The sequence below is a fragment of the Microdochium trichocladiopsis genome, assembly GCF_020744255.1.
Source record: "Microdochium trichocladiopsis strain MPI-CAGE-CH-0230 chromosome Unknown B0I36scaffold_13, whole genome shotgun sequence".
Taxonomy (NCBI): Eukaryota; Fungi; Ascomycota; class Sordariomycetes; order Xylariales; family Microdochiaceae; genus Microdochium; species Microdochium trichocladiopsis.
In genome coordinates, this window is record NW_025763556.1 from 599,296 (window position 1) to 627,103 (window position 27,808).

Sequence of the window (27,808 nt, forward strand, 5' to 3'; positions counted from 1 at the left end):
GTGGCACATTTCACCGGCAAATCATAGTTTCACTGGTGCTGGCGATCAGATCTTCATCGGACGGCCGGTGTATCGGCCCTTTGGCACCAATCTACTCTAGCACGTCGTGGAAGACCTATAGAAGCAGAGCGCTAGGCATCAAAGTCCCGAGAATGGTCTCCCACCATCGGGCAAAGGAAATCCACACACGAAGAACAATGGATGCCCCTGACCAAATGCCCCAAATGCCTGGGACTTGGCAGATGTGGGCGGCGCGACGATCACCGATCCGTACGTGTGCTCCATTCCATTGCCATGGGAGAGGAAAGATAGAGCGGGGGGCAAATGGGGAAGTTTTCAGCTTTGCCCTAGGACCAGAGCTGCCAACACTCGGACCCCCCAAGGTGGCAATCTCAGCTACCAGACCTGAATAAGCGTACGGTGGTACGGCAGTGGTGCTGTCAGGACGAGATTGGAAAGCGGGAGGCAGGCCTTTGACTTGACATCCGCCTGCCACTGCCCACGTGTGCATGCACCTTAATCGCGAAATCCCCGATCTCGTCTGAAGGGGGCATCGGTTTCCTGGTCTCTCTTTAAACATTCCATGCGTGGCTGTTGGTTCCTTCCCCTCGGGCCCCTCCCCTAGAACCCTTCTCTGCCTTCTGGCGCTCATCCTCATTTCAAACCTCGACTCCTGAAGGTCTCAGCCGCAGCCATGGCCGTCCTCAAGGCAGCTCGTGTCCTGTCACTCCTTTGCGCCTTTTCTTCTATCCCGTCCGCTCAGGGCGTGCCCCTTCTTGAGTCTGTCCTGGGCCCGATCAAAGATGCTGTCGGCGCCATTGCGTCTGGCGCTGGCCTTGTCGAGGGTACCCTTGGAGCCGTGAAAGGCGTCCTCGGCGTGCAGCAAACGTGAGTAGCGTTCTTTCGTTTGCTTGTTTACTGGTGTTTTGCTCCGGGGCAGCCTCCGGGCTCCGCTCCGGATCACACCCTATCTACCTGTCACATCTTGAAACCACATCACGGACCAGAAAACAACACATGTGCTGACTCGCCATGCGACTCCGACAAACAGCTTCGACTATGTCGTCGTAGGCGGCGGTACTGCCGGCAATGCCATGGGCGTCCGGCTCGCCGAGGCTGGCTTCTCGGTCGCCATCATCGAGGCCGGCCTCTTCTACGAGCTGGGCAAGCCCGTCCTGGGCACGACGCCGACCGGTGCCTTCTTTGGCGTCGGTACCAACCCGCTCGACACCTTCCCGACTGTCGACTGGGGCTTCATCACCGAGCCTCAGGCCGGTGCCAACGGGCGCCAGATTCACTACGCCCAGGGCAGATGTATTGGCGGCACGTCGGCGCTCAACTTTATGGTCCACCACCGCGCCCCCGCGGGAGCCTACGACAAGTGGGCTGACGCTGTTGGCGATGACAGCTACAAGTAAGTCTCACAGTGGTGGCTTAGAGGGGGACCCGCGAAGTACATATGCTGACCTTTGAAACCAACAGGCTGTCCAACTGGCTGTCCTTCTTCAAGAAGAGCGTCACCTTTACCGGTCCCAACAATGACGTGCGCTTTGCCAACGTCACCACTGCCTGGGACCCGAGCGCCTTTGCGGCCGCTGGCCAGGGCGGCCCTGTCCAGGTGACATACACCAACTACGTGTCTGCCTTTGCGACGTGGCTCGAGCAGGCCTTCAACTCTCTCGGGTTCGCGCACAACACCGAGTTCAACAACGGCAAGCTGCTGGGGCAGTTCTACGCGCAGGCGACGATCCGCAACAAGGACCAGACGCGCAGCTCGTCGGCGTCGTACGTCTACTCGGCCATGTCGTCGTCGTCGCCGGCCAAGAACACGCTCAAGGTGTTCACGCAGACGCTGGCCCGGCAGGTGCTGTTTGACAGCAACAAGAAGGCGACGGGCGTCAAGGTCAGCCTGCTGGGGGCGCTGCCGACGTACACCATCACGGCTCGCAAGGAGGTGATTCTGTCGGCAGGCTCGTTCAAGTCGCCACAGCTGCTCATGGTCTCTGGCGTCGGCCCTGCGGCCACGCTGGCCGAGCACGGCATCCCCGTCGTCTCGCAGCTCGAGGGCGTCGGCCAGAACATGTGGGACCATATCATGTTTGGCCCGTCGTACGTCGTCAGCCTGCCCACGCTCGACCAGACGGTCAGCGACCCGGCCATCCTCACAAAGGCCCTGCTCGACTACACCCTCAACGCCCGCGGGCCCCTGACCTCCAACGTCGCCGACCTGCTCGCCTGGGAGAAGCTGCCCGAGAAGTACCGCGCCCTGTGGACGGCCGCCACGCGCTCCGCGCTCGCCGAGTTCCCCGACGACTGGCCCGAGGTCGAGCACATCTCGTCCAACGGGTACATTGGCGACTTTGGCTGGCCGGCGGTCGAGCGCCCGCACGACGGCAAGAACTACGCGACCGACCTGGGCGCCATGGTCGCGCCCCTGTCGCGCGGCAACGTCACCATCACCTCGCGCGACACCCTCACCCAGCCCAAGATCAACCCCAACTGGCTCACCCACCCGGCCGACCAGGAGCTCGCCGTCTCGTGGTACCGCCGCATTCGCGAGGTCTGGGACACGCCCGCCATGCGCTCCATCCGCCCCGAGGGCGACAAGGAGTTCTTCCCGGGCCGCGAGTACCAGACCGACGCCCAGATCCTCGACGTCATCCGCGACTCCCTCGTCACCGTCTGGCACCCGGCCTGCACCAACAAGATGGGCAAGTCCGACGATCCCATGGCCGTCGTTGACAGCCGCGCCCGCGTCTACGGCGTCTCGGGCCTGCGCGTCGTCGACGCCAGCGCGTTTCCCATCCTTCCCCCCGGTCACCCCCAGACCACCATCTATGCCCTCGCCGAGAAGATTGCTGCCGACATCATCAGCGGCTCGGCTTAGACAAGTGAGGTGTTGTGTCGTGTTGTGTTGTGTGGTGGGGCGTGTGTGTGTATGTTATACATATATACGCACTCGCCTGCATTCTTTTGACAAAGCTTGTCTTTCTTTTTAATCTTACACTTTTAGCTATCTACACGGCTACTTCTTCATAACGTTAATGGGACATGATGATGGGCATGTCAGACTCTAGTTCAGAACTTATATGCGTTTGTTTCATGTCGTCGTGCTCTTGCGTGCGTGATCATGTTGTCCGAGGAGAGCGAGTGCTGGTGATTGAAAGGCCTTTCAGTTTCTTAGCCCCCGGCTTTTGCCTTGCTTTTCCTTTCTTTTTCCAACCCCTGTTCGGCTGGTGCATCACGACGGCTTAAAGGCGCTGATTCCGCGTGTGTAAAGAGGCGTTACTCGATGTGCAGGTGGCTCACCCCAACGCAGAACCCAGAGACGATACTGGCTCGGTGCAGCGAGGCCCATGAGCAACCAATCGAGGATTTCATGGTTTCCGGACAGAATTGTTAGATTGAGCACTGAGCGCCAATTTGAGAAGGCTTCAAACTCTCAACATTCAGCGAAATATGCGGTTGCCAATAGCCCTCTTATATATAGTCTTCATTCTCGTCCAGGCAACAGCTGTTTGGTCCCCGTGTCTGTCCCCTATCTTCGAGTCATGCTTCGTGCACAACCTTCTGCCAGCGCTTGAGCACAACAGTCGTCGCGTCCATGCTGACTGCCAAGCCGCCATTTTCCTCCCTTGTATTCCAATAACTGATGACTGGGCTGTGCCTCCTCAACATCTTCCCTCCAATTCAGTCCCGTTGACGCAAACATGGGCTAATCATCTTCTGCCCCTAGAGCACGGTCCTTCTGCTGACGGCTGGCGACATGCCGCCTTCCTCGCATTTGATGTCTTCCGCCTCGCTCCAGGCAAAGACGTCCAACTTTGACGCTCAAGCGCCCTATGTACATAACGTGTCCTGCTCAACTGGAACCGCCTCCTCGTGCCGAGGATGGAATGCGTGACCCGCGTGCTGGGAGCTGCCTTTGCACTGAGCTCCCCCCCTGTGGACGTGCTCAAAGGCGAGTCAGGCACCATGTCCATCCCCGCCTGAGCTCGCAGATCACACGGCTCGCAATCTGGTCATGCCGTTCCGGCTGACCCGTCTCTCCCCCTTGAATCAGGGAGGAAATTGTTGTGTTCCTCCCCCCGGGGCGGGAATATCCTGCCCAGAAACTTTCGCCAGGTGCAACGGCCCGCACATAGACCTGGAGCAGCGGTCTGAGCAAGCTGTGACTGTACACTCACCAGCCCAAGCCACGCACAGACTTGCGCACCCTGCTCGCTGTTGGATATGGGACTGACAAGGCTGGCAAGACAATCGCCGCAGGGACAAGACAAGACTGTCGTCCCAAGAACATCATGCCGCTCCGCACACCTATCTACGCCGCACCATCAGCAGCAACTCGACGGCCGTTGCCGCATGCTCAAGAGCTCGAGTCAGACTTGGAAACAGCCAGATCCCCAAGGGCACAGTATGCTGGAGACGAGATAGCTCCAGACACACAAGTGACTGGCACAGGCGCAGGCTCAGGCTCAAGCCCAAAGTTGAGTGAGAATCCCCTCTCCCTGCTCGGGTGTCGCTGGGAACCCAACTGCTGTGATTTGACGAGACTCGCCCGGCTAGCAGCTGCCAGGGCAGACGATGAGTGAGATGCATGGCATCGGCCCGACCTGCAGCGACAGGGGAGGCGCAACATGAGACTTCCTGACCTCTGACGCTCGCTCCGACCAAGCCGCGTCACTCCAAGACACACACACCACCACCACCAGACCAGGCTCATAAACCCCAATGGTGACGATGACGATGGGTTCACTCGACGACGGCACACTCGAGCACGGCTGACTGCTTGTCCTCAGAGGACGAGATTGCGACGGTGTCCTGCGGCTTCACCGTCCCTACCACCTGGCCTTCTTCGCTGTCGGCTGTGGTAGTTACAGGATATGTCCGCGGCGGATCTGCTCCTCTGAAAGAGTGTTCTGCTTGCAGAGTGCCTCGCGTTGACGGCATCAAAGCGTTTCCCAATCGCAACCACGGCCACAACCTCGCATGCAGCAGGAGCGCCGCGAGGACACGGGCTTGGCACAGGGGAAAGTGGCGGACAGAGATGGAGATGGCAACTTGCAGTGGTCACACACCATTGCCGACACAGATGAGATTGTCTATGGCTGCGTCCGACACTGGCCCAGAATTCGCGCCATTGGTGAGGTGCCATATACGATGCCCGAATCTACGGCGACAACAACAACAACGTCGCCAGACGAGAGGCGATTGCCTGCTTGGGATTGCCGTCCTCCTGGACGCAGAACACTGCGTGGGAGCAGGAACAACAGACACCACGCCAATGACACGGCATAGTGTTTTCGGAAGGAACTGGTCGCTTCCCCCAAGGCAGGCCATGATACCGACTTGGCGTTGCTCCACGATCAAGCCAGCCGGTGACCGCCTATTCGTGTGTGCCGTCTTCACGAGCCCATCCCGGCGGTCCGTGGCGAGCGAGTGCTGCGTTCGAATACACGCGTGCCGCAGCAGGCCCTTCAAGGTGACCAAGGACCGCCGCAAGCACCCGCAAGGTTGACGAGTAGCACGGCCGCATCAGGATGTAAGCACCGGCGCGGTATCCACACCCAGACGTAGCCATCACCACCTCCCAGCGATGTAGTGCTGGCAGGGGCAACGCCGGTCCAGTCCAAGAGGCAGAACCAAGCCCGACCTGACCATGCCACCCTCGACTCAGGCAGCGGCAGCATCACAATGACCTCCTCACCACGTCATCCCGGCACGCACATTGACTCCCACGAGTTCCCAAGCAGATGGGTGACTGACCTGGCAGCTTTGCTCCAGTGCAAGATGTGAGGAGCCAAGGCTGATACGGGTCGTGCTGGTCAGCACCCATCTGCTGAGATTCTGTAGAGGCCGGGCCGAAACCAGGTCGTACATAATGCTGAAGTGGAAGTCGTGCCATTGCTGTCGCTGCCGAGTATCCGCACGCCCGGGCTCATAACCGGTAGATGCTGGTGGGATGTGTGATGACAGGCGGCAGTGGGAGGATGGGGGGAGAGGTGACCAGGCGAACGAGGCAAAGCCGCAGGACGGACAGCCATCCAGCACGACAAACAACACAGCCTTGACTTGTTGATGATCGTGTCGTATATCGAGTGCCGGAATCGAACTCTGACAATGACGGGCGACACATCCTGTCTCCGGCAAGCCGTGGCGCGGATGTGGCCGCCGAGCCAGGGGGTCTGGATGCTCTAGGATCATGCGAGCTGCCTGGGCGGCGCTGTCACCGCCCTGGACGAGGCAGTGCAGGACGCCGCGCGGGATGCTGTGGGCGATGCAGATGCCCTTGCGCCAGTTGAGTTGAGGGGGTCTGGCGCCATACCGCAGGAGGAAGTCGCACAGCTCGACTGGTCTGCCTCGGGACGCCTCAGGTTTGATGAGCGAGCTGGGGACCCTCTGGAGGATGTGGGCTGGCACGGCGCCGTTGGCGTTTGGGCGGACCTGGTTCGGGGCATGCTCCAGAAGGGTCATGACTCCTCCGTTGTGAACGTAATGTTGGGGTCTACGTAGAAGTCTTCAAAAGAGAGAAAGTCGCAGAACTCGGCGGCTCTGCCCTGGAGGTGCCAGGTCTGGCCACGACGGCCGGCGTCGATGTTGAAAAACACCCATCTGTGTGTGCCTGGCCGACTGCTCTGGAGCCCTCAATTGCTGTCACACATCCGCGCGGAAGGGCTTGCATGCTGACGGGACTGTGTGCCAGCCAGAGGACAAAGGCTGGAGCAGTGACTTGCTGCTGCCCCACCAGAGTCTGAGCTGTCAGATGAAGACGGCTGGTGCTGTGTGAGGATATCCCTTGCCGGGCTCATAACCGGTGCATGACGAAAATGGATGCAGAAGCAGCAAGGGACGTGGTGAAGGGGAATGATGAAGAGGGGGAGAGATGAGATGAGAAGCCACAGTTGTGATGGTCTCCCAGCGTGGCAGCCGGCATATGACGGCAGTGGCAGGGACGGCGTGAATGGAAGTGTTCCAACACCTAGATGAAGCTTTGCGAAGGCGTCTGGGCACGGCCTCACTCGAGGGCTGGCGGTACAATCTAAGTCTCGCCCTCCAGGTCGGTGGCACATCGAGCCTTCTCGCACTCGAGCGCTCGCTCGAGCCGTTCGGTTTCGGCCTGCTGTATTTCCGTATGCTGCGAACGCTCCGCACATGGAAACACCATACCGTGTCCGTGACAGGCACGACGTTTGGTCGCAATTGCCGCTTTCGAATGGCACTCCCGAGATCCGACGATGCCTCGCCCACTGGAAAGGTGGTGGTGGTGCAGGAGGACAGACACCTGCAGAGTCTGTGAGCGTCTGCTGTACATGGTCTGGTTCTACCAGACTCGTCCTTGCTTGTAGGATTGGATTGCCGTGCCGGCGTCGAGGACCTTGGCATTGGGATTTGTGACGAGAAAGTGGTTCTTGTAGGAGGAAGACGCATTAGCAACCACCGGGTGCTGCACGAGCACTCGCGCGTTCTGCACTGTGATACGCGTACCACTTTGAAGCCGGCCGAAGCTTAGCTTCTTCGCGTCAGACGACGAGATCGCAATGAGATCTTCGTCATTGATGTCATTTACGTCCGAACTGCTTAAGCACCGAACGGGCTCGCCAAGATGAGCCGCAGACGCGACACTGCCCGAGCCGCGAGACACGAACTCCCAGTCGCAAATCTCGCTCGAGGGTCTTGCCATTACTTCATCGGTCTGGCTAGACTTGGCAACACTGGTGTTGACTGCGACGTCATCGTCAGAGATGGCGACGCCGAGGTTGTCCTTGGGTGCGCTTGCGCTTGTGCGTGCGTTCTCTTTTCCAATGCCGAATTTGCGTCGGAAAGCACATCTGAACCCTGCGATGTGTACAGCCACTCCTTGATAGTGGCGGTGTAGAACAGACACAACACCACTTCTAGTCGCCCAAGCCCGCGACAGCAAGTTGCGAGTGGGGGTATTGGGCCAAACCGGAGTCTCCGATCTCGCAGCCTGGCCCAGATCAAGAAGAGGAGGCGGACAGCTGGAATGAGGTCAAGACCAACCACGCCTTGTGCGCGGACATGCTGCAGCCCCGTCCAGCGTTAGGGGTTGACAGGCTGAAGCGAGGTGACGCCGAGTACCTCCAGCGGGACCGAGTCGGGCACTGGCGTCTGGAGAACGCCGAAGCTTGGGCAGGAACAGGCTCGTCATTGTTGATGATGTTGTCGACGGGGCTTGTGGTTGCTGTTGTGGTTGTTGCTGTCGTGCTTTGCTCTTGTCCAGGAACGACACGGCACAGCACGAGCAGCAGCACCCACCCATCCACCAAATGATGAGCCTGTTCCAGTTGAGAGTGACGCAGCTAAGCAACAGGCCGAATCCTCCACGCCACCCACCAGACGACTCTCTGTCAGTGCTGGAGGCGAAACGGCCGGTGGCGAGTGTGTAGAGGGAAGAGCGTCAGCCCGCGTGAGACTTGACGGATTGGCCACTATGAGAAGGAAATGGGTCAGTATTCTATCAAGTTTGCCGTGGTGAACCGGTATTGACAACTTACCAACTTATACCTGACCACCAAGCCGCCAGCTGAGCACCTCCTGTGCGCACTAGGCTCGAGGCGACTCCCCAGGCTCATAACCTTGGGTGAGAACGCCAGCTTTTGTGGCCGTCATCATCACCCGCCGCGTGTGTTATCCGGGTTGACAATGAGGCTTGCCGCCGAACAGCCGGAGTCATGGGTGCCTGCATGCTGGGCGGATCGGTCAGGATAAGTATTTCGCAGGGCTGTTAGCTTGGAGAAGGACTTACCTCGACCACCGCATCCTAGGCAGGGTTCCCAGTTCCCCAAACACCTTTCTAGCATCAACCAGGCTCATAACCTGTTTTTATGTGGCTTCTACGCTAGCAGCTCCTTGACCAAGTGGTCTCTGTCAAGACAGATGACGTTTTTGTCAGTCAACATTTCGATTATTGGCACTAGAGCCGGGGATGTAAAGATCCAACATGTGACTTGCCTGCAAAAGCACAGATCTCCCCCAAAAGACGCCAGCCCGAGGCCGCACCGTCCAATCGGACGATGGAACCAAGGGCAAGTCGACCAAGCTAGACGGATGTCTTCAAGGCTGAGCAGTAGCAGCCAAGCAAGAGCTGTCCAGCTGGCCCCCAGCTAGAGCCAGGCGAGGAGTCCATCGACAATGCCAGCGAGGCGCGTCCCTTCCCGCGACTCCAGGCTTGGCGGGCTAGTATGTTTGACCTTGTGAGGTGTCGAGCTCGACACCTATCACCAATGACGACGCACGTGATGCCATCCAGTGACCGGTACAATAGTCTCTCTGTGGAGAAAACATCAAGTCAGCACCGCCTTGACTATGGCTGTCTGTAAGAGTGTGAGACTTACGGGTGATGTACATGTTTGCGCTGTCCGTCACGACAAGCCGCTCCAGACATGGTGTCGTCGACCTTAGTGCGGTTCGTGGCAACTGGCGAAGTCAAGGCAACTCTGTGATGCCCTGGGTTGTCAGGGGCATGACAATACGTGGCGCGTACGGAAGGGTCTGGGCAGCAGGTGGACTTACCATGGACCAGCCGGGGTGGCGCAACACCGCACCTTGCGACGACCTGGCTCATAACCTCAGGTGCTGGTACGGCGGAGCTGGGGCGCCCGCGAAACGAGATGGATGGGGCGAGATGGTAGAGGGGACTAGTAGTGCCGGAGTGGACGAGGTAGTGGGCGGACCGATCCGCGGATGATGGGGGGATAAGGGGGGATGGGGGCTTGCGTGACAGCAGTGATGGGTGAGGTGAAGGGGTAGTGATGTAAGGTTTGTTACTGCTTTGCTGAGTTCCCAGACTGGGATTATAGAATCATGGCTGGTGTATGGGTGCAAGAGGAAGGGATGAAAGCATATAGGATGGGTGGTTGAAGGAGAGCAGAGGAAGAGAAGTGATGTGCAGAAGTGAGGGAGGAATCTGGAAAATAAGCGGGAGGAACGGACATATTTATACAGATTTCCTGGGCCTGATGCCACCTAGGATATCAATGGGACCCGTCCAGAATGGCCTCGACAGGTTGCCCAGGCACGAGACCATGAAGTCCTGAGCCCATTCATCGAGGCAGACGCACAATTGAGTAAAATAGTCATCTGTTGGGAGGGACAGGGGTGGCCCGCTGATCACCTGGGCCAGGCATGATTGACACACATCGTGACCGGCGCCACCGAGCCTCAATGGAGCATTATTGCTGCCTCTGTTGCGTCATTTCAGGCAGTCAATGGTCCTCGTGACCCTATGGGAGGCTGGGGAAGTTGTTGTGGCCTGCTGAATGACCCGCAAAAAAGGGACCTCGCTGGTTCCCTGCTCGGTTGTGAGCGTGGCCAGGCTCTCCTCCTCCAGGCAAACAAGAGGACGAACAAGCCAGAGCGGGTCTCCCCGGAGCCTGGTGACGCGGCTTGAGCTTTGCTGCAGCGGCATTCAGCGGCGAGGCCGGAGTATTGAGCAACTGACTCAGGCCTTCCCGGGCCTTGGTGGACTATCTCCTGGTTCATCAGGCCCAGCGCGGTGTCAACAGTGACAAAAGGGCATGGTCCTATGACAGTGTCAAGAGTTGTTGATACTACTACTGCTCATGTCACTATCGGCGCCTAGGACACCTAGCTCTTCGAGGTTGGATTGGCGAGAGACCCGGGAATGAAGGTATTGGAAGCAATGTCACAATGACAACAGCTACGTCGGTGCCATGGGAGTGGACCGCAAGACAATAGACACGCCAGGCATCATCTTGGCGTTGCCAAGTGCATTTTTGGCCTCGTGACTTGTGCTTGAGCAGCAGTCGCATACAAACGTCGTCAACAACATCTGCGAGCGTCATGGGAACTAACACAAACGCCGGCGCCTTCAGCTATATCAATCATGAACATGCATGTCTGCTTGAATGTCAGAAATAATATGGGACAAAATTGTTCCAACACATGTATCCAACACATGTATCCAACACATGTATCCAACACATGTCCTTGCCTGGATAGGCCCAGGGCTCGCACCGAGCGGCTGCAGTTGGCGCGGCATTCTCGCTGTGGCTTGTGATGTTAATGCAAACACCCAACTCGCTGTCATAAAGCCCTGGTGGTATCCAGGGGGTCCTGATTCTCTCCGCCGTCAGTTCTCCATATTTTGGTGCGCGTTCCAGGTGCGTAGCATGACATGCTATTTGGCATATATTTGGCATATATTTATACTTTAATATTAACTTACGTGATTAATAGCAACGGAAAATACTCAAAGCCTGGCTATATAGCGTATCTATATCATTCCCCCACGCCCGCTTGCTCACTCGTTCGTGCGCGCTCCTTGGTCAATGCCCAGTCCTATACACTCTCAACCTTGCAATCTGCTTGAACGAAGCTCTGCGGCGGAACAACTTTCACAGTCTAGATGTTGTTACAATGCCAGTCAGCTTGTTCAGTCTCATGTGGTATTGGTAAACACGAACAAGGGCTCGGATTCACTTACGGCGCGATGATCGACCATGAAGACTCCGCCTTTGTCGCCAGTAAAGGTACACTGTACCCCCGAGTTGGACTGAGTTATCGAGGCCACCGGGTCTTTGATGACTGCCACGCCCGAGGACGGTCCAGCATCAGCCTCAATCCCATAGTTTCATCGACGGTATTACACTGTGAATCCAAAAGACAAATTACTCATGGTGTCAAGCCTGCCGCTACTCACCGACCGCAAGCCTCGTCACACCCAGGTCGAACCAGTCCTCATCCAGAAGTCCTCCTTCTGTCTGGAAAGTCACGACTGCTCTCGCCGCAGCCGGGCGCGTGGCTAGCACACCATGGCTGTGTTTCTTGGTGCTCGCGTTGTGGCGGTGCGGGGAGGTGTCGTTGCGCATGCTTGTGACTCTGATTGCCCTTGTTGCTATTGGAGCTTGTTCTGGCATGGGGCGAGTGTGCTGATTTGTGCGCTGCGAGGACGCGCTTGGCGAGGGTCCTGTGGATTGCTGGCGCCGGGGAAGGGGCTGCGGCGCATATTGGTATGAGGACTGTGATGCCGAGGAGGAGCGCCACGACCGCTGAGATGGTGGACGGGTGATGGAGCCGCATCTCCGGGGTCTTGTGCTGCTGCGTGGGAGGTCGGCGGTGCGTGGTGGTCAGTTCGAAAGGTGATCTGTGCCACGCACCGTCCTTTTGCCAGTGGAGGCAATCATAATGGCTCAAAGTCCAGCTGCAACTGTCCCTGTTATGAATGAAGCAAACACACCAAATCCGTCACATTATCCGTGGCCCAAGGCATGACGACAAGGCTACGCACCTGAAATTGTCATGAGGGCCACCGTTCCGCCTCACGTGTGACCAGTCTGCAGCTGCTGGCGCCTCACTCATTTCACCAGTGTCGATCTGGGCACGTAACCCACACAACTTGACAAGGATATTGCCCTGACATCAAATTGAGTCTGCCGCTGATGACGGCTGAACGACTTCGTATGCACAGCGGAGCCTTGTCTTGACGATCAGTAGGTTCGATGATACTATTCAAATCAGGAGAGACGAATGAGACGACAGGGTCTGCTTCACCTGTCTTGTCCCTTACATTCCTCGTGCCGAATCCACTGCCAGTCCCGGGAGGAGAGGCCTTCAATCCTAACCAATCTGACGCAATGCCCCTCTTGGGGACCGTCATGCCGATCAGTCATGAGCTGTTAATGTCTACATGACATTCGAATGTGAGGCTGACAAGAACCTACCCTCACAATAGTGCCCACGCGGGGTGGCTGGGCTGTGGGCGTCAAGTGTCTCGGATGCATTCCAGCGCCGGCCATTGTTGTTGCGTAATGCTCGCGTCTTCATCCGCCCCCGCACATCGACGAGACGCCGAGCACGACTGATTTCTCTCACGCCCTTCAAGGTCCGGTGTACAAATGATCAGATTGTGAGTTCATTGGACGTGGTTTCATAGAATTATTAACCTGTTATCAGGTGTACTCTGCATGGGGATGGACATCATGAAACATGAAGACCATCCGAGCTGCTTAAAAGTAAAAACATTGCCAGCCGTCAAGCCAACATCTGCACGTGAGTCAACCGTGTCCAGATGCGAAAGGTATATCAACGTTCAGGCTGCCGTCTGGCAAGAGAACCCCGTCAGACATGTCGCTTGGTGCTAGCGGGTGATGCCGCCTGAGCGGCTAAGGCGCTGCTGCGATTGGCTGTCGCTTTTCTGCGCCTGGCCATTGCGTATGCGGCCAAGGCCTACTGTTGGCACAGCATGTCGCTGCGGCAGCGAGGAGCTGAACATTTGCCTTGCTTGGCGTTGTTCCAATAGAGGAATATGCTGACTTAGTCTTGGGTCAACCAGGCGCACCAAATATGGTGAAATCTATCGGCCGGACTCCTTCTATGCGTGCAGAGCCTGCTTCCTAGGCTTCACTTATAAGCTGTGCAATGTTGTCTTGGTGACACAGAACACAGACACAGAACAACAAACTGCTTCCGCTATTTAGCGATGAGTGTAGGGAACCTTCATAACATAAGCTTCAGGACTTGCCATGGGGTTAAAGTCTTGGGAAAACCCCAAACCGAAGTGCTGTGAACCACAACTTTTATCGAACTTGAAGGTCAAGCCATCAATTAGTCACAGAAATATTGAGTGTCTCAGCCGAACCTCAGAAGCATACAGCTAGAGCTCATGGAGGAGAAACTTCAAGCAAGCCCTGCCACTACCCGGCTCATCCTGGCTGTGCTCAGTGTCGGTGAATACGGACTGCAATGTCGATCCCGGCCGCCGAGGCTGCGCTGACGCTTGGCGCCGACTTGGCCGGCGGGGGCCTGTACCTCCACTCCTCCTGTGCTCGCGGCAGCGCGACAGAGCCACCCATGCAAATCCAAAGATGAGACAATATAGGACATCATTACCGCGATTGTAAGCCCGGCGCGACTGAAGGCCCGAATGCATTCCCTTCTAAGTAAGCCCCCGCCTCTTGGCTAAACTGAACGGGACTCTCGTCGAGATGCTCCGGCTTGGAGATGTACTATGGTAGAGGTTAAGGATGAATTGAGGTTTCGGGATGTGTCGCTAGTTGCGAGAGAAAGTATAAAGACGAGATGTTTCCCCGGGCATAACTGCTATCAAATCAGGAACAACTTCTCTACCCAACTCAGTTCTCAGTTGAACACCAGCGAGACCCAACTCTTGTACTTGACTTTCCACCACCCCACACACTATACAAACATATATCAACATGAAGGCCTCATTCGCCCTGATCACCGTCCTCGCCGGACTTGCACTCGCCACTCCCTCCAATCCCGCTGCCCGCGCCGAAGCTGCCGCCGCCGCTGCCGCCGCAGAATTCGCAGAGGTTGGGGCCCCGAACGCAGAGCAGGAGGCCGAGGTTACCGCCAACGTTGAAGCGCTCGCAGCGCTCGACCCTTCTTGCGTCAGCTGCGTTCGAAGGAACTGCTCAGCTTCGTGGGTCTGCCTGAGGGCCACTGCCGCACCGCTGGTCATTGCGTGCCTGCTGGCAAGGTGCGCCGCTGCTTCGGCCATCTGCTGCGCCTTCTGATTAATCAATGGGCGGGAATCGACGACGGGGGACGATGGGGAAAAGGCTTGGACAAGAGTGTCTTGGAAGCTAAGACGCGGTGGGCAGTCTCCATGAGCCAAATGGAGATGGGAAATCCGATGGTTGGCAGAGTTATGTGGAAAGGGTTGTGTCGGGTGATGTCTCTCGGCGCTCGCGTTTCGAAGGTGGCTCTTTGGTTGTTGTATGTAGTGAGAGCATGCTGCAACTACTAGGCTGTGCAAACCACCCCAGACGTGTTGTTACAAAGCAACCCAGTGACTACAAGGACCTCGTTCGAAAGAGGAAAAAGTGATGCCATTCTAGGCACTGGAAAACAGTAGTGAATACAAGGTCGCGTGACCTGCAGTCAATTTGACAGGCCGCGCACTCCAAACCTTCGGCCTCAGCAGCATTGCACCACTTTTGCGCACACAACCGGTATTGCTGCCGCCACGGCATAGAAGAAAGTCGGCCAACGTCGGTAGACTATCGATCCTCGAGATCTGCTATCACCTCAATATCAACCCAGTTCCAGTATTGAACAGCCCACTGTCGAGCGTTGTCGATGTCAGATACTCAGGGACAATGAATCTCATCAACCAGTATAAGAGCGATACCAATACCGTTTTTGACTTCCTCAGAACAGTTGGAGGCCTTGGCGAGAACACCAAGGTCCTAGACCACGTCCGCACTGCCGAGCAACACCCGGACATTTCCCGAAAAGAAACAAACACAGTGCAGGGAAAATCCGTGCTCTTTTTGGTGGTCATGTTTGATTCGTATGTCAATACAGAAATCTACACGTCGTTGTCAAGCGGCGTCGAGGCAGCGAGGCTGGCTAACCCCGTGTTACCACATCCGTCCACACCTTCTCATACGCACACACGCACATACATCATCCACGCAACTATTTGAGCTACTCTAATGATAGCATTGAACACTGAAAAGATTGACGTGATCAGCTCTCAGACTGAACAGATTGCCACCGCACAGAATCTAGAATTCTGGGCTAGCTCACGCAAACAGACCACAGGCGCCTCGCCGACTTCTAGTCCCTCCCCTATAGATAGCGTTCTAGAGAAGGAGACAAGCACATACGACCATAGGATCAAGAGAATTGAGGGTCCCGTCCGCTCCCCTGTACACAAGCTTGATACCGCCGGACTAGTAGTTGGGTCGGTGACGACCAGCGAATCCCCGGTGTTGTATGTTTTTGTTTTTGCTTCATGCCCTAATGTATTTCTCCCCATGTATTTTTGGTTCTTCTTCAGTCCTATCCCTCCGGTATGCGTGATTTATTTTCTGGAAATTGTGTGCTTGCCTGTTCGGAATTGGTGTTTCTCTATCGTTGTCATTAGTGGCGTGTTCCTCTGCAGTGTGTTGGTGTCCCCATCCGTGCCGCTTTTAGTTGTCGAAGTGGATACGGGACCATCTTCTTCCACCATGCCGAAGTCAATTAGCTTTTCTCACTCCGGCAGCAAGAATCAACACAGTACCACCATTATCAACCTCTGTTTGATAGTAGTGTAATATGCCGGCTTCAGCAGCAGACGTGTTTTGCGGCGGCTCGCCGCAGCACCATTTATCGATGGTGCCGTATAACGTCCTTAGGTGGGACGGCTTGGATGGGCTGTAGCAGGAGATGCGTGCCAAACAAAACAACTCCAAGGCAGTCATTTGAGAAGTTCTATTACATTTGTCCAAAAGTATTTTCGCTGCTCTATCTCTGCTCTATTCCTGCCGTATTCTGGGGCGGCCACCGGACTTCGGGCGTTCCACCGTCACAAATCGAAAACTTCCACCATTTCATTACTGCCATCCTTGACATCTGGGAGCCTTTGGATGTACTCCTCTCCAGATATCTACATATTAAGACCACAGAAATCGCTTCTTTCCTCACGCAATATCCCTCTCCCTTTCTCCCTCCCGGACCCCCTATACCCCGGCTCCTGCAGCCCGATCAAATAGCAGTGCCCCGCTCAACGTGCAGAATCCTCCTCCCGACGTGCTTGCCCGGGTGCCAGACCGCGAGCAGCACGACGGCCAGCGCGACGGGGGCGAACTCGAGACAGGCAAAGTAGACCTCGTTGGTCTGCAGCTTGCCGCCGAGGCCCTCGGCCGTCTCGGCCAGGCGGAAGCACGTGCGCAGGTACACGGCCAGCGCCGAGATTATGAAGGCGATGCAGAACGCCGTCGATGCTGTCGTTGTCGCTGTTGTTGCTGTTGTCATCGTCATCCCTGCTTGTTTCGGTTCTGCTTCTGACGAATGCGGTGATGAGGAGGAAGAAGGCGCCGAGGAGTGGGAAGCGGAGAAGCGCGAGAACATGTAGCTCGCGGTCAGCAGCACAAAGACACCCATGCTGAAGACCTGGTACGCGAGGCCGCCGAGGAGGATGCGGTTCGCGGTCGTCGGATCCTTTCGCTTCGAGTAGCTGACGCCGATGAGCGCGGCGCCGGCGATTTGGACAATGGTGGCGATGACGTCGGAGACGACGAAGAAGGCGATGAGCAGGCGCGGCGGGATGCGCAAGTGCAGGCCCTTCCTCCTGGCACCATCAGCACTACTGCTGCTACTCCCGTGGTCGAGGTTGTTGTCGCGGGTGATGAGGCCCGAGAGCACCGTGTATATCCCCGCGGCGAGGAACACCGGGGCGGTGACGATGAAGAAGTAGTTGAGGATAAAGTAGAGGAGGTGGTAAGGGTCCTGCCTGGCGGAGAGGGAGCGGGCGACGTAGCCGACGACCTCGAAGAGCAGGCCCACGGGGAAGACGAGCCAGTACCAGGAGCGGTGGCGGATTGTGAGGATTGTGTGGGCGAGGAGGAGCAGGAAGAACCAGGCGACGGCGAAGACGGCGAGGGCAAACTTTGGCGTGTAGCCGTAGATGATGACCGGGGTGTCCCATTCGCCGCCGGGGTTGGGGAAGTTGGGGTCCACGTAGGCGTACGAGGTCTGGGTAGGACCTGTTTGTTTTGGCAGAGTTGTGAGTTTTGGTGATGAGACGAAAAGAGGGTAGAGATGGTGTTGGTGTAACTTACGTGGAGGGCTGTCCATGGCGACGGTTTGGCTGTGTTGCACTATGCCAGCAGAATGGTGGTGGTGTTGCTGGCTGCCATGGAGGCCAAGATGGAGTCGGGGAGCCTCGACTGCCGGGACCCAGCCTTATGAAGAAGGGACATACCATAGTATTAGTCTGAAACATCGCAACTCGGGGCGGCAGACAACAACGAGCGCCAAGACCGGCCGCCCTTGCACAGTTGAGCAAGCGCGGTGGAATGACGCAGTCCATCTGCCGATGCAGGACCAGCCAATCACAATCCACGGGCTGAGACCCGTGGGCCCCGGCACTCGCACTTCTTGGCGTCGCCGAGGCTGCTGGACGTGGTGTCAGTCGGCCGAGTGATTTAGTGAGACGGACTACTGTGGTCTATTTTAATTGTGCTCGGGCTCGGTGCGATCGCTCACGACGGGGAGCAGCTCGATCTCGATGGCAACACTGCGCGGCCACGATCGTGATGGTGTAGGCCCATCGTGTCTGAACTGCACATGCAGGCGAGGAAGAAAAGGACATGTAGTACCTTTGCACACCTCCCTCACAAGCAAATGGTATGGATGAAGGGCATGCTTGGACTGGAGATGCAGACACCCGGCCCCGTGCAAACACGCCCAGCCATGAGCATGACAGGTCCTGCGCATCGCGCCATGTCGCACCCCGTGCCCGTGCAGCCAATGCCTGCTGCCAGGTTCCAGGCACGAGGCCGAATGTGAGGCAGAGGTTGTCGCATTAAGCTTGATTGACTGTTCAGCCAATCAATGAACCAACCAACAAACCATGGGACAGGCCAGCATCGAACCGAGGATTGGCCCGATCTGCAGCAACGGCAGCAGCCGGCATCGGCACCCGGCGGCCAGAGTGGAGCCCACATCACGGCCGGCGATCGCGGGGTTGCAGACGAAAGGAGACGGAATACAATAGGGGTCTGTGGGTATCGACGACCTCCGCAAGTGTATGCCAGAATACCACCCGATACACACTCACATAAGTAGCAGCATCAACAGCCGCAGCAGCAGCAGCATCGCCATGTTCTACGAGCCCGGAAAGACAGCACACGGCCTGCCTCACGACCCGTTCAAGGCGTGCGTCGTGCCCCGGCCCATCGGCTGGATCTCGACCACGTCCGGCACCACGCCGCCCCAGCATAACCTCGCGCCCTACTCCCAGTTCAACAACCTCACCTTTGACCCGCCCTACGTCATGTTCAGCGCCAACCAGACCCCGGGCCAGCAGCGCAAGGACAGCGTCGTCAACGCCGAGGCCACGGCCAAGTTCTGCTGGAACCTCGCCACATGGGCCCTGCGGGAAAAGGTCAACATCACCGCCGAGCAGGTGCCCTACGGGGTCGACGAGTTTGAGCGCGCAGGCCTGACCAAGTGCTTCTCGACCACGCTGCCAGGGGACGCCGAGCCCGGCAACGCGGTGCCCATGGTGGCCGAGTCGCCGGTGCGGTTCGAGTGCGTGTACCACTCGACTATACGGCTGCCGGGGAACCCGCCGATGGGGTCGGTCGACGTCATTATTGGACGAGTGGTGGGCGTGTACATTGCCGACGAGGTGCTGACCGAGGGCCGGCTGGATGTGCGCAAGACGCTGCCGATTGCGCGGTGCGGGTACTACGAGTATGCGGTGGTGCGGGAGACGTTTGACATGGTGATTCCGGGCATGAACGAGGCGACGCTGGCAGGGCTCGAGGGCAGCACAAAAAGGCACAAGGCACTGGTGGAGGCTGGCGCTGGTGGTGGTGATGATGAAGACTCGAGGGTGGAGTGATGGTAAGATGTCGAGATGTCGAGATGACGAGGGGAATTGCAGATGCTCGTGGCGTTGGTTAGAGGCTTCATAGACTTGGACTGTTGTGAAGTGTGCGCGCTAGACGGAAGCGAGCAACATCTATGGATGAGTAAGCATATCTGTGTATTCAACCTCAGGCCTCGAGATTGACTACCCTGGTGCACCTGTACCCGTGCCTGTATGTGCCTGTGCCTGGTACCTGCAGTGCGGGTCGACTCGACGTCGAGCGTGGGCGCGTTCGTTTGTCACGGCTGGCGGCACGTGATGCGCTGCAAAGGCCCAGACTGCCTGCCACTCGAGGAAGGTGCGCATTACTCCCCTCGAGGCTGTCCACTCCATGTCCTCCTGTGTAGATGCACACCTGCAAGTCAAGTCTTGAGTTACACTTTTGCCCATGCGTCGGCACCACCACGCCATGACCTCGCAGTCATCGTGAGCCGCTGCTACCACTCACTCACACCCTCCACTACCTTCCTCTCACTCTCCATCTTTCTTTCTCTCTCCAGCGTGTCTTCTTCCTCATCTTCTTCTCTGTCTGTCTCTGGCCAAGGTCCCCTCCGCCCCCAATGACTTCCACCGTGGCAACCCGCGCCCAAGAGCCGGCCAAGGGCGACGCGGCCACTGTCCCGACCCTCGCCCTCGCCCGCCGCAACTCGACGTTCATGGCCCGGTGGACAGCCATTGAGCCCAAGCCACGCTCCTACCAGCACAAGGTGCCCAACCAGTACCCCAGCAAGCTCCGCAAGCTGCCCCCCGACCAGCAACACTATGCCCTCCTTGACGCCGAGGAGTACTGGCTCGAGATCCTCGCAGACCACTTCCCGCCCGCCTGGGTCAGCGCCTCGGAAGTCCTCGCCCATCTTGCCACCATCATCCCCATGGCAGCGCCCTGCGGCACAAAGCCCTACATCGCCCTCAAGACCGCCCTCAAAAAGGCCCTCGACGCGGGAGCCCGTGCCGGCTGGGACAATGACGCAAACATCCGCTGCCCTCCCGTGCCGCTCGCCCTTCTCCATGCCGTCAAGGTCAACGGCAGTGCTCAGGCTGGTGCCGGAGAACTGCCCAACAAGATTGCTGACGATCTCACTGCTGCCCACCTCGGCTGGCTGGCCCAAGAACCCAGCACCTGCGTGATTCCCCGGTGCTGGCGTGTATGGGCAATCCGTCATAACTACCCTCATGCGGCCTACATCGGACAGCCTCCTCCCGCCCAGCCGACCACCGATCCAGAGCCGACTCAGAGGACAATGGTGCAGTCACCGGTTCGGCAAAGGTCGCCAAGTAGACATAGGTCGTCTGCTCGCCAGGAGGACCGCCTCAACATCAAAGGCATCCCTCGCCGCTTCAGTGTGCCACACCGCGTCAGCCCGGAGCTTGGACACAACAGAGAGGTCGTAGACCTGGATGAGTATGGACACGATTACGATGGCAGGCTCATCGAGGACGACGAGTCTTTCGAGCTTTGGGATGCGTCATTCCGCGATGAGGAATGGGATCAAACACATGACGAGCGCAAGCCTGGTTTCCCAAGCAGCGAACATGCTGCCCGAACATTCAGACACGCCGAGGACTTTCGCTCACCATCGCCCATCGCCGCCTTCGATGACGATCAGGCCGAGTCAACCCTGGTCGACCAAGAACCTTCATACTCGGCACACACGCAAGCCCGCAGACCTCCTGCTTTGGCCACTAAGACTGACCAGCAGGCCAACGTCTTCAACATCAAAACCATGGATGACGTGCGCAAGCTTCTGGCAGACCTCGGCTCGCAAGAGGCCATACGGTGCCCGACGGCCAACGAAGTCCTTCCTTATGCCGACAACGACGTGCACGAAGCCTTCACCACATATACCCGCTACTTCAGTGCCAAGGTCAAGGCGGCCATGAAGTTGACGCTGGGACAGATCCTGCTGGCCTCGCCGCTCGCTAAGCTCGTCAAGCAGTCGAACGCCATGCGCAGAGATCTCGACTACTACCGCACCGAGGCCGAGAGTGTACGCCAGGAGCTTCCTGAAGCCATCAGCGCAGTCAAGGACGCTCATGACCGAGAGGTCTCACGCCTGCACAGTGAGATTGCGGGACTGAAGACCGCAGTCAACAAGACGGCCCAGCAACAACAGAGACGCACACGGATGGAGGCCAAGCCGGCTGGCTCGGCGCGCCAGAGTGAGTACCAGATCACGACACGGGCTGCAGCCGCAAGAGGTGCTCGTCCGTCCACAATCAATGCGCGTGGTCTTGGGAGCAGACCAAATGCGGTTCCAGGAGTCGCTACCAGAGCACGTCCTCTTGGCATCAACATGATGGCCATCGATCCTTCCCGCAAGCGAGGTGCGCCGCAGCATTACGACCCGGCGCTACCTGCCCGCAAGCGCCCAATGACCGGCAGCAAGTTGGGCAATGCCAAAAATGTGTATGCGTCGTACTTTGCCAACGACGAGTGACGATGGCATGGGTTTTAGGAAGCATGAAGTGACGAACGGGAGGGTTCTGGTCTTGTACATGGTTATGTGATGGAGTATTGCTTTCCGATTTTTGTTGGGCAATGATAGAGGTGCCTGAAACATGTATGGGTATGCGGGACAGGTTCGACCAGAGTTTGAAGGTTACAATCGCGCGGGAGGGGGCTGATTGCACACAATTTTGCTGCTCGGGGTTTGAGGAGCATCCAACTGGCTACATATTTTATTCGGCAGCCAAAGAATGTACTCAGTATCCGTGCCATGCCCGATTTCCCCACGAGCTCTGTGGTGCACCGCAAGCATCGCCATTTCGAGGTGCTCTTTGATGCTCTGCCGCATCCAGGCACCAAAAGACGGGTGGGTGGCTTCTGCACAAGAATGAGAGAGAGAGAGAGAGAGAGAGAGAGGGGGAGAGAGGGAGAGAGAGGGGAGGGCACGAGATGGAGGCCCAAGGCAGCTGCGATAACCACCACTGGTGTGATTCTCCATGAGTCCGGATCATGTTGAAAAGGGCAATGATAGCAGCAGCCTGGGCCGTGTATCCTATTTGATCCAAGTGCCGAGCATATGAAAACGATGGTGCCTGCATCCTGCGTGCCCACTGGGACGGGAGCGCTATGCCCAAACAATCACCCCGGGAGGCCGCCCGCTTTCAACGGGTTTGTCGCAGCTTGGGAGGGCCGCGGGCCGGGTATGTGAGTCGTGCGTGCAAGGCCGGCCGGCGCTGGGGCTCTTTGGCAGCTCCATAACACTGCTCTCTGCGCTCTTTCTCTCTGCCTTGGGAGGCGGCCTTTCAGCCGCAAAAATGTAAGCCGGCTTCTTCTCGCACTAAGGAAGCAAGCGAGCACCCACCTAACTAGCGACCTTCAGCCGTCATTTGAGACCCGAGAGCTGAGTTGAAGCCTGCGGATTATTGTAATTAGCTACCGAGCTGTGGCTTGCCCATGTGCTGCCAGACCTGTGCCTCTCTTGGTGTCGGGGGATGACACATACACAGCACCACGCCACACAGCCCGCCCCGAGTGGAGCGCGCGAGGCCCCCTTGACGTACTATCGGTGCAGCCCTACGTGGTATCTTAGCTCCAGTATGCGATAGACCAGGATGCGCAACCCCGATAGATGGGGCCATTCAGGACCCCCAGGCAGCAGCCGTGGCAGCCACAGGTTATGTTATGACGTTGCGCCTATCCGCCAGCACAGCCGCCCCCCGGGTATCGCAATTGCCGCTGCCGCCGCAGGGCTTTTTCGGAGGGGGGTTTATGAGGATTGCGGGGTGAGATTTGGGGCGGGAAAGTCAGAGGACCAAAGACCCTCTGTGACGTGCCATTGGGTGGGAGAGAGGGGCATAGGGCTGGTCGTGCGAGTATAAGTAGACAGTGCTCCCCCCCGAGGTTTTGCTCTTCGTGGTCTCGAGACGATATTCAAGATATCCCCCTTCTGCAAAGCTCAATTGGAACAAGAGACTTATAGTCTGAAGGCTGTTGTTGTATTGCACCCAGCCAGTGTTGTGTTGTGATTACGTCGTCGTCGTCGCCAACACGAGAGATACCCTGAGACAAGACGACAACGGTTGGCAGATCGCTGCCCCTATTGCCTAGCGTCGCTGGACTCCCACTACACATTATACAACATCACCTTTCATCTACACCAGACCTAAGGGACCTTCCAGCATCAACCACACTGCATTATACATATTATACCCCATCCCTCCTTCTTCTCCACCCACGCTGGTAGCTTCTACACAAATACACACACACACACACACCCACAATGAGACACTACATCCATGACACCTGGCAGGTGTGCGGCCTCGTCTACATCGACGCGGCCCCTCCATGCCTGCCGCACCGCCTGCGGCAGGTCGGCCTCGAGGCACACACCACCATCCTCTCCAATGCCCAGCGGACCACGTTGAAGCAGACCTTCATCACACCCTCGATATGGTACCGGTCCAGTGTGCCAGCTCCTCCTCCTGCTCCCTATTCAGTTGGCACCCTGTACACAGTACAAAATGCTCCTCCACCACCACCGCCGCCACAACAAAAATACCCAGAGATCAGGTATCAGTTCCCACTCCACGACGGCGTCAGCGTCGTCGGCTTCACCGCGACCATCCACTCCTCGCCAAAACCCCGGGTCATCCGGGGTGTCGTCCAGGAGAAGGCCGAGGCGCGGCACACGTACACCACCGCCGTGGCCGAGGGCAAAGCCGCGGGCCTGCTCGAGCTGATCCCCGAGGCGGCCGACGTGTTTGTCACCAAGCTGGGCAACATCCCGCCGGCCACGCGGGTCGTCGTCGAGGTCACGTACCTGGGCGAGCTCAAGCACGACGCGCAGGTCGACGGCCTGCGGCTGACGATCCCGATGGGCGTGGCGCCGCGGTTCGGGAGCTGGCCGGGGGATCTGGTCGACGTGGATGTCCCCGTGGTGCGCCCGCAGGACTTCAGTGGCAATGATAAAGGAGATGGCGGGCTCAGGATCACCGTCGACGCGCAGCTGCCGCCGTCGTCGCAGATCCAGTCCGTCAGCTCGCCCTCGCACCAGATCGCCGTGTCCATCGGCAAGACGTCCAAGTCTGCCTCGACCGACGCCTTGTCCTTCAACCAGGCCTCCGCCTCCCTCGCCCTCACATCCCTGCCAGCCTCGTCGTCATCGTTGACGACAATAACAACACCGTTCCTCGAGAAGGACTTCATCCTGCACCTGACGGCCAGCAACCTCTCCACCCCACAAGCCGTGCTCGAGAGACACCCGACCATTCCAAACCAGCACGCCCTCATGGCGACCCTGGTGCCCAAGTTCACCCTCCCGTCGTCCACCCAGCGCAGGAAGCCAGAAGTCGTCTTCGTGTGCGACCGCAGCGGCAGCATGGGCGGCAAGATCCCCAACCTCGTCTCGGCGCTGCGCGTCTTCATAAAGTCCCTCCCCCAGGGGGTAGCGTTCAACATTGTCAGCTTCGGCTCCCGGTTCAGCTTCCTGTGGAAGGGACAGCACGGCTGCAGCGGGTCGCGCGCCTACTCGCGCGAGAGCGTCGCGCAGGCCGTGAGCCACGTCGAGACTTTCCAGGCCGACTATGGCGGCACCGAGATGTTCTGGCCGCTCGAGGCCGTGTTCAAGGAGTGGCAGAGCACCCGCGATGCCGACGTCGCTGCTGATGCCGCCCCCAGGGATCTCGAGGTCTTCCTGCTCACGGACGGCGAGGTGTGGAACCAGGCCGAGCTGCTGGCCATGGTGGAGCGCAACGTGCGCGAGAGCGAGGGACACATCCGCGTCTTCTCCCTCGGCATCGGGTCCGGGGCGAGCACTTCCCTGATCGAGGGCGTCGCGCGCGTCGGCAACGGGTTCGCGCAGAGCGTCGTCGACGGCGAGGACATGAGCGGCAAGGTCGTCCGCATGGTCAAGGGCGCCATGTTTGAGCATGTCCGCGACTACCGGCTCGAGGTCAAGTACGGAGGGGAGGAGGAGCCGGACCGCGGCGGCGACGACGATGGGTTCGAGGTTGTCGAAAAGGTGGAGGACATGATGGTCGTTGATGAGAAGAACGAGGAGGGCGGAGCCGCTCCGCCGCCGGCTTATGCAGAGTCGACTGCGTCTTCCGCCACGATGAGCGAGACGACGACGGAGAAGCCGCCGCCGCCGGCCAAGATCTCCCTCTTTGACGAGAACGTCGACATGTCGGTCGACCCGCCCAACCACGACAACCTCCCCGCGTTTGCGGACCAGTTCGCAGACCTCCGGCCCTGCCCGCCCCCTGCCATCCTCCAGACGCCCTTTGAGATCCCGCCGCTGTTCCCCTTCAACCGGACAACCGTCTACCTGCTCTTCAACTCCCCGTTCCCCAAGGACAAACGCGGCCGCGCCCTCTTCCCCAAGTCGGTCGTGCTCCGCGGGACAACCGCCGGCGGCGCACCCCTCGAGCTCGAGATCCCCGTCGCCGTGCTCCCCGAGCCCGGCCTGACGATCCACCAGCTCGCCACGCGCAAGGCCGTCCAGGAGCTCGAGGAGGGCAAAGGCTGGATCTATTACGCCCGGGCAGCGGGCGGCGACCCTGCCGCCGCCGAAGATTCCGCCCGGGAAGTGACCCGCAGCGACGGCAAGGTGGTCGACATGGCCCTGCTGCGCAACAGGCTCGCCAAGTCGACCTTCAGCGCCATGGTCCAGCGCGAGGCGGTCCGGCTGGGCGTGACGTTCCAGGTCGGCGGGGGCAAGTGGTCGTCGTTTGTCGCCGTCGAGGACACGCCGCCTGCTTCGTCTTCTTCTCCGTCTGGAGTGGCCGTCGAGGGCGAGGAGAAGGAGAAAGAAAACAACAAGGGCGCAACGTCGACGACGTACACCCCAAACCGGTCGATGGACCCGGACGTGCCCGATCCTGCGCAGGCGTTCCCGGGGATCCCCCAGCGGCTGGCACAGCCCGTCGCCCAGGCTCAGGCCAGTAACTCCCTTGCAAAGTCCATGGGCAAGCGTGTCATGGGCATGTTCTCCAGGGCGGCGCCGGCGGCCAAGCCCACGACTAATAATGCCGTCATCGGCTACGGTTCCGGTCGGAGAACGGCCGGGGCGGAATCATCATCAGCATCAGCATCAGCATCATTCTTCGGCGCAGCGAGCTTTGGCGCCCCGCCACCAGGAGGAGGATTTGGAGGACAACAACAACAACAACAACTACAACAGCAGCAGCGACAAATGCTGCACATGCTGAATGTCCAGCAGTGCAGTGCTGTGCCCATGCCCTTTGCAGCCCCGGCTGCGGCTGCTGCGGCCCCCCCTCCTCCTCCTCCGGCTCCTGCTCCTGCTCCTGCCCCTGCTGACGGGGGTTTCCACATGGACTTTGCCAACCCCAACATGAGCGAAAATGTTCTGCAGGACTTTGACTTTGACTCGTTCTTGAGCGCCGACGAGGGTCTCGTCCTCGACATGGGCGTCGACGACAATCTCGATGGCGGCAGCCGTGGCGGCGGCGGCGGCGGCGGCGGCGCTCCCAGCCTCTCGGGCTTTGCCTCGCCGCAGTCGTTCGACTTGGCGGCGCCGGTGATGCGGCAGGAAAACAAGAAGAGGAAGAAGATGTACTCTATCAAGCGTGTCAGCAGCAGCAGCACCACCAGCCGTGCAGAGGCCAAGGACGCGGATCAGGACGACGACGATGAGGAGAGCGGGGCGGCCGCCGGTGAGTTCCAGCTCCCTGGGGATATCGCTTCAGCGACGGCCCGGGAGAAGATGGATGCCATGGTGCGAGTGCAGGGCTTTGACGGGGCGTGGACGTGGCGTGATCTGCTGCGGCTCATGGGCTGGACGGAGGATAAGGTCGTGCAAGTGAGCAAGGAGGTGGGCAAGCTGGATTTGGAGAAGCTAGATGCGGCACAGAAGGACTTGTTCGCCACGGCGGTGGTCGTCGTGTGGTTCAGGAAGGAGATGGCCGACATGGTGGACTCGTGGGAGCTGTTGGTCGACAAGGCGGTCGAACGGCTTGGCGAGGACGATGCCAGGCTGCTGTGGCAAGCACAGGGTAATGAAGTGGACGGGCTGCTGGAGGAAGCGACGCGGATCTTTGAGAAGCTCGCGGAAAAGTGAATTTTGGAAGGAAATGCATAGGAGGAAAAGGCAAAGGCATCAGGAGCTCCTGACAGCGTACTTGCAGCAATGTGTGAATACCCGCATTCCAAAATGCAAATGATTGCTAAATGATTTTCATCTTGACTGCGAGAAGTGTTTGTTGCGCGACTCGATTCAACAATGCCCCTGTGGTTCAACTGAATGTCAACTGGTACTGCGGCTGTGACGACTCTCCTACCTACCCCGTGAAGGGTGAATGGGGCAGCCGGCATAGGCCTACACTCGTGCTGACCGCAGGAAACGGTCGACGTTTGCTTCGACAGCCGGCGCGCAACCTTGCGGGGAACGGCGTCGGCCTGCTGCGCTCGCCCGTATCCCTGGGTTCTTGTTTGCGGTAAGCAGACGCTCCAGGCACGTCCTCAGACATGTG

General features: G+C 58.5%; 9 protein-coding genes across 9 annotated transcripts; 6 read left to right on the top strand and 3 right to left on the bottom strand.

Annotated features, from left to right (window-relative positions):
• Positions 1-497: 497 nt before the first annotated feature.
• B0I36DRAFT_425772 (uncharacterized protein) lies at positions 498-3,097 on the top strand. The gene is made up of 3 exons (XM_046162356.1): positions 498-888; positions 1,052-1,414; positions 1,483-3,097. The coding sequence occupies exons 1-3, from the start codon at positions 695-697 to the stop codon at positions 2,885-2,887; spliced, it is 1,962 nt and encodes a 653-aa protein (XP_046005252.1). The 5' UTR covers positions 498-694; the 3' UTR covers positions 2,888-3,097.
• A 2,513-nt stretch (positions 3,098-5,610) lies between these two features.
• Positions 5,611-6,607, bottom strand: B0I36DRAFT_49082 (uncharacterized protein). The gene has a single exon (XM_046162954.1). It carries the CDS (start codon positions 6,472-6,474, stop codon positions 5,704-5,706), a length of 771 nt encoding a protein of 256 aa, XP_046005253.1. The 5' UTR covers positions 6,475-6,607; the 3' UTR covers positions 5,611-5,703.
• Positions 6,608-7,156: 549 nt separating this feature from the next.
• B0I36DRAFT_389232 (uncharacterized protein) lies at positions 7,157-9,369 on the bottom strand (the record flags this gene model as incomplete). Its single annotated transcript, XM_046161306.1, has 3 exons — positions 7,157-7,778; positions 9,258-9,291; positions 9,357-9,369. The coding sequence occupies 3 exons, from the start codon at positions 9,367-9,369 to the stop codon at positions 7,322-7,324; spliced, it is 504 nt and encodes a 167-aa protein (XP_046005254.1). The 3' UTR covers positions 7,157-7,321.
• A 4,829-nt stretch (positions 9,370-14,198) lies between these two features.
• On the top strand, positions 14,199-15,434 carry B0I36DRAFT_355530 (uncharacterized protein; the record flags this gene model as incomplete). The annotated part of the gene is made up of 2 exons (XM_046157446.1): positions 14,199-14,482; positions 14,981-15,434. 2 exons carry the CDS (start codon positions 14,199-14,201, stop codon positions 15,432-15,434), a joined length of 738 nt encoding a protein of 245 aa, XP_046005255.1.
• A 1,017-nt stretch (positions 15,435-16,451) lies between these two features.
• Positions 16,452-17,762, bottom strand: B0I36DRAFT_49103 (RTA1 like protein-domain-containing protein). The gene is made up of 2 exons (XM_046162955.1): positions 17,556-17,762; positions 16,452-17,480 (listed from the first exon to the last, which is right to left on the bottom strand). Exons 1-2 carry the CDS (start codon positions 17,569-17,571, stop codon positions 16,480-16,482), a joined length of 1,017 nt encoding a protein of 338 aa, XP_046005256.1. The 5' UTR covers positions 17,572-17,762; the 3' UTR covers positions 16,452-16,479.
• A 702-nt stretch (positions 17,763-18,464) lies between these two features.
• B0I36DRAFT_338510 (uncharacterized protein) lies at positions 18,465-19,505 on the top strand. The gene has a single exon (XM_046155767.1). It carries the CDS (start codon positions 18,527-18,529, stop codon positions 19,343-19,345), a length of 819 nt encoding a protein of 272 aa, XP_046005257.1. The 5' UTR covers positions 18,465-18,526; the 3' UTR covers positions 19,346-19,505.
• A 281-nt stretch (positions 19,506-19,786) lies between these two features.
• On the top strand, positions 19,787-22,305 carry B0I36DRAFT_338511 (uncharacterized protein). Its single transcript, XM_046155768.1, has one exon. It carries the CDS (start codon positions 19,933-19,935, stop codon positions 21,808-21,810), a length of 1,878 nt encoding a protein of 625 aa, XP_046005258.1. The 5' UTR covers positions 19,787-19,932; the 3' UTR covers positions 21,811-22,305.
• Positions 22,306-23,247: 942 nt separating this feature from the next.
• Positions 23,248-25,487, top strand: B0I36DRAFT_425775 (von Willebrand factor type A domain-containing protein; the record flags this gene model as incomplete). Its single annotated transcript, XM_046162357.1, has 3 exons — positions 23,248-23,782; positions 23,834-25,274; positions 25,409-25,487. Exons 1-3 carry the CDS (start codon positions 23,599-23,601, stop codon positions 25,485-25,487), a joined length of 1,704 nt encoding a protein of 567 aa, XP_046005259.1. The 5' UTR covers positions 23,248-23,598.
• On the top strand, positions 25,461-27,504 carry B0I36DRAFT_338513 (uncharacterized protein). The gene has a single exon (XM_046155769.1). The coding sequence runs from the start codon at positions 25,501-25,503 to the stop codon at positions 27,394-27,396; it is 1,896 nt and encodes a 631-aa protein (XP_046005260.1). The 5' UTR covers positions 25,461-25,500; the 3' UTR covers positions 27,397-27,504.
• Positions 27,505-27,808: the final 304 nt, after the last annotated feature.

What these genes read in the sequence shown, in the direction of transcription:
- B0I36DRAFT_338511 (XM_046155768.1), top strand. Translation starts at nt 19,933, where the DNA reads ATGACTTCCACCGTGGCAACCCGCGCCCAAGAGCCGGCCAAGGGCGAC.
- B0I36DRAFT_49082 (XM_046162954.1), bottom strand. Translation starts at nt 6,474, where the DNA reads ATGACCCTTCTGGAGCATGCCCCGAACCAGGTCCGCCCAAACGCCAAC.
- B0I36DRAFT_338513 (XM_046155769.1), top strand. Translation starts at nt 25,501, where the DNA reads ATGTCGGTCGACCCGCCCAACCACGACAACCTCCCCGCGTTTGCGGAC.
- B0I36DRAFT_338510 (XM_046155767.1), top strand. Translation starts at nt 18,527, where the DNA reads ATGCCAGAATACCACCCGATACACACTCACATAAGTAGCAGCATCAAC.
- B0I36DRAFT_425772 (XM_046162356.1), top strand. Translation starts at nt 695, where the DNA reads ATGGCCGTCCTCAAGGCAGCTCGTGTCCTGTCACTCCTTTGCGCCTTT. An exon ending in GTCCTCGGCGTGCAGCAAAC is followed by an intron (nt 889 to 1,051) that starts GTGAGTAGCGTT and finishes TCCGACAAACAG; the next exon opens with CTTCGACTATGTCGTCGTAG. An exon ending in GTTGGCGATGACAGCTACAA is followed by an intron (nt 1,415 to 1,482) that starts GTAAGTCTCACA and finishes TGAAACCAACAG; the next exon opens with GCTGTCCAACTGGCTGTCCT.